At 40.0% G+C, this 4,277-nt stretch overlaps 1 protein-coding gene across 2 annotated transcripts in view; it reads right to left on the bottom strand.

Annotated features, from left to right (window-relative positions):
* Positions 1–4,277, bottom strand: part of TESK2 (testis-specific kinase 2) — a 147,746-nt gene that overhangs the window by 130,649 nt on the left and 12,820 nt on the right. For both annotated transcript variants that reach the window (XM_019501398.1, XM_019501399.1), the window contains exon 2: positions 1,483–1,790. In XM_019501398.1, the coding sequence (XP_019356943.1) occupies positions 1,483–1,704 (222 nt within the window). In that variant the 5' untranslated portion in view covers positions 1,705–1,790. The remainder of the gene's footprint in view (positions 1–1,482; positions 1,791–4,277) is intronic.

The following is a 4,277-nucleotide window of genomic DNA, read 5'->3' as shown; positions in this document are numbered from 1 at the left end:
ACACACACACACACACACACACACACACACACACACACACACACACACACACACACACAATCTACTACAGTATGTAAACATATAGCTGTTTAACTACTGTACATGTCATTACAATGATTTCAATTACTTTGGAAAGATTTAAAAACATAAAAATGGAAGCACAAACACTCAGATCTACTGCTAGTAGAAGTAATATTGATTTAAACAACAAACAAGCCATTTGAACCCTCCAGACATACAATGACCTACATCACTTGCCCCTGATAATCTTATCAAGTGATGTTAAACTTCACAGGTATAGTTACCAAGAGTTTATTTAACGCAATTCTTTTCGTCTTAATCCAAAACCCAGCTTGTTACATAGAAAGTATTAAATGCTTCTGTTCTGCCAGAGTGGTATAAAATTAAATGTTGTTTTATTACATAAATTACAACTTAAAATGTATGAACCTATCCGCAGCTTCACGCAAGGGGGAGTTAACATTTTAAAACATCACATGGTATAAGATGACCAGAAGTGTAGTGTCACAGATGAAAATGCTGGGAAAAAAAAAAAAACATCTCAGGTCACAGAAATACAAAATGCAATTTTGATTTTATCCAAAGCCGTAGTCTGAGACAAAAAACTATTCAACTCTAACACCTGAAAGACCCAAGTCAGACCATTTTAATTTGTGCCATGGGGATAGGGACAGATTATTTAAAAAAGCTTAAATATTTTTCATGGTCTAATAAAAACTATCAAAAATCCAAAGAACTATAAACCATCTAGAACCCTCAGCACAGCAGGAACACAGCTGACAGACAGAGGATTGCATAACCTCAACTTTGGTTTTATGGCTTTTATTGATTTTCCAAATACCAAGGAGAAGCAGGTCACTGACAACCCCGGATCTGCTCGAAGAATCAAAGATTTATTGTACTGAAAAACTGAGCAAGTGAACAGAGGAAATAAAGAGAACAAAGAGAAGCAGAAGAGAGCCAGTGGTTACAGATGTGTTGTGCCATAAAACATGTCGTTTCAGAGACGACAGTCACATGCTGAAATCCCAACATGTCTGCTTCTCCTGTTAGTAGGCAAAGATAATCAACAACCTGTACTACAGAAACAAGTGCAGTCCTGTGAGGCTGATTATCAAGCCAAATGGAAGTCATCCAAACCAGGAGCTCTCTCATACGAGGCATCTATATTTAATAAATTATATATATACACACATTAAATATGTACGAGAAAGTAGCAGCCAAGCCCAAAGTTTCCCTGGTTCCCCCCAGCTCCTGTGCAGCTTCCCTAAAATAAGTGACCCACAATTTTATAAGTAGGCAGAGACAGGTACAAGAATATTTATGCCACTTGCCAAGGTTCCCATCAATCAGTCACCCCAAGCAAAGCATGTACAAAGACTGCAGATGACTAGAGAGAGTCCTCGTTCAGAGCCTCAAACACATTCTCTGCACTAGCACCATGAAAGATTAGCCACCCACCTTGAACACCTCAGAGAAGAAACCAGAGCCTATTTTCTCGCAGGTGAAGTCATCAAGACGCGTAAGTCTGGAAAAGGCACTTATAAGGGCTCTGTACGAAGAGGTGCAAACTCCTCCCATCTGGGACACAGTCCCATCACCTCCGCCACCCCCATCAAAATCCTCAATGCGTTCCAAGCGTGGTGGAAATCCCGCGATTGAGTTCCGTTTACTTCGATCCATTCTGCAAAGAAGTTTTCCTTCTGCAAAGGGAAGGATCGCTCACATCTTAGGTGCTGGATTCGTTTTTCTTCCGTCTTTGCTGGATGCTAAACACAGAAAGAAGAGAAAAAAAAAGAAAAAAAAAAAATCAGATAAGTCTGATTAGCTACCATTATCGTAAACATAGGTCGAGGAGCTCAACTCAATTCACATCAGTTTACCTTCCAATTTTTTGCTCTCTTTTGGCAACACAAATCAGCAAATAAGCATATACAGCATCAGGGAATAGTTTCATATTGTCACAGAGATGAACCGGACAGTCTAAAAGAGCATTCTCCATCTAAGAATGCCTTATACTTCCAGATAGTAAGGAGACAGACTTAACACTTTGGGCCCAAAAATTTGATAAGAAAAAAAAAAAAAGTTCCCTTCCCGAAGGGATTTTGTCTTCTTCATAAGACATTCTTCAGTGCATGAAATAAAACCACCAAAATTTATTAGTTTTGTAGACCAAATGGGGGAGGGAATATTTTTGGCTTTACTCAACATCAGCGATAGTTAATAAACAGCTCATGAAAGTCCACTGCCAGCATGAGAGGGGCCATCCTGAGGATGGACTAGGTGTTTCCTGAACCTAAAACCAAAACAACTTCCAGTTCAGTTAAAGGAGAATCTACGGTCGCTGCCGTTAATAGTGGCAGCACCTACACCCTTTATTCAAGCTTTCTTACACGAGAGCTTCAGGACCAACTCTTCACCTGGTATAGTCAGTCCTAGCTCCACTGCGCTTACCAGAGCTAGTTAACACCAGCTGACGGTTTAGCCCCAAGCTTATGTGAGCGATGCTGCTGCATAGGGGGGGGGAAATGCTCAAGGTAAAAGTGCTAGAGTGAGCGTTTTGCTTTTTTAAACCTACATTAATTTTCAGCTCAGCTAAAACACAAGAAATACGTTATATTTGTCAAGTAGAAAAAAAAAAGAAGGGGGGAGGAAGAACAACAATAGGTCTATATTTTTATATAAAAATATACTTAAAAAAAAGAAGATACTAGAGTAACCAGGACGACTCTGGAGCCTATCAAACCAGCATTGTACTGGTGGACTTGACAGGTGACCTACTTTTTATTTAACCTTAGACTCACTAAGTCATTCATCTTTTCCTATTTAATTGCTCATTTATAGCCATGAGTCCTTCGTAAATCTGAATAAAATAACTGTCACACAGACTGACCAGCATTTTAAGGGTAAAATGAAGGAAAGAAATGCGTCCAAGACAAAAGAAAAAAAGCTGACATATACTGAAGTAGACAAGTTGGTAATGAGACCAAGCCGTTCTACTTCTGTTTACACAAGTGTAGGAATTTTAAACCTGAAATTATCATTAGCAAAGATTTAAGATATACACACATTTTAAAGGAGCATATCAGAAAAGAGGCTCGCCAGCTGTCCTTCAGACACAGAGCAATACTGTTTATAAGTAGGTTTTGTATGCAATGCATCTTTTAAGACATGCCATTTCAATGCCAAAATGCTGTGAAAAACAGACACTACCCTTCTCCGTTCAACAGTAACTTTTATTGGGCAGTGCAGAATAATGTTCAGGTTAACTTTCTCCAGACTGGTGATATGTTTCACACATGCAACATCTCTTCTATTATCTGGCTGCATGAGTAATGTCCTTAACAAGAGACGGGAAAAACGTGAGCCACCCCCAGCAGATGCTAATATTAAATCTCCTCCTCCCCACTCGCCACCCATTACAGTATTCCCACAAAACACTTTTACTCTGCTTAAGTTTGCCACATAGATGTCCACAGTTTTCAGACAGTGGCACTGTACACACTGAACATTATGCGGTGGCCTACTGCCAGGCAGGAGCAAGAGATCCAGTTTCATATGTCATGTTCTCATTCTGCAAGCTATAAGGGTCTAAAAGTGCTATGGAAGCAGGATGGGTGGCAAAGAAACACCACTTAGCATTACTCTTCAGCAGAGAGTCTCTTAACCCATAAGGATAATGCTCCAGAAAATTAAGGCAGGCTTAAAACAAACAGCAACTCTCAGGGATCCAACAGAGACCTTGGACCAACATTGTCACTTATTTATAGAGGCATTGTAAAGAGAGATGAAGAAAATGCTCAAGGTTGAAATGGTGCAAAAGGGAAGCTGTGGTGCTAGCAATTTACTTGTGCTTCCCATTCAGACATCTTTAGAGATCTCCAAGAAAAGAAAAAACACTTGCAGAAGGGAATCTATTACATTAAATGCAGTAGCACCCACAATGTGCTAAGTGTTCTCCAAACACAGATTACACTGCAAGCCATTTGGTGGAAAAGCCATTCTACAGAGTAATGAAGACTCCAGATGAAGCAAAGCCATCAGCCTCAAGAGAAAGGCCAACTAATTTCAGTGACTCACACAGGCAAAAAGACTCCCTTCATGGAGTCTTCAAGGCCAGAGTTGGTGTCCTTAGGTGAAACAAGCTGCATTTTCTATGCAAAAAAATATAATACAGGAAGATAACATCTCCATCCATTAAGCTAAGGAACACCAAGTTAGACAAACCATGTTAGATCGGGGGGGGGGGGGGGGGG

The sequence above is a fragment of the Gavialis gangeticus genome, unplaced genomic scaffold, assembly GCF_001723915.1.
Source record: "Gavialis gangeticus isolate Ggan-Ray unplaced genomic scaffold, GavGan_comp1, whole genome shotgun sequence".
NCBI classification, from domain to species: Eukaryota; Metazoa; Chordata; order Crocodylia; family Gavialidae; genus Gavialis; species Gavialis gangeticus.
This window is presented reverse-complemented; position numbering and strand designations above follow the sequence as displayed.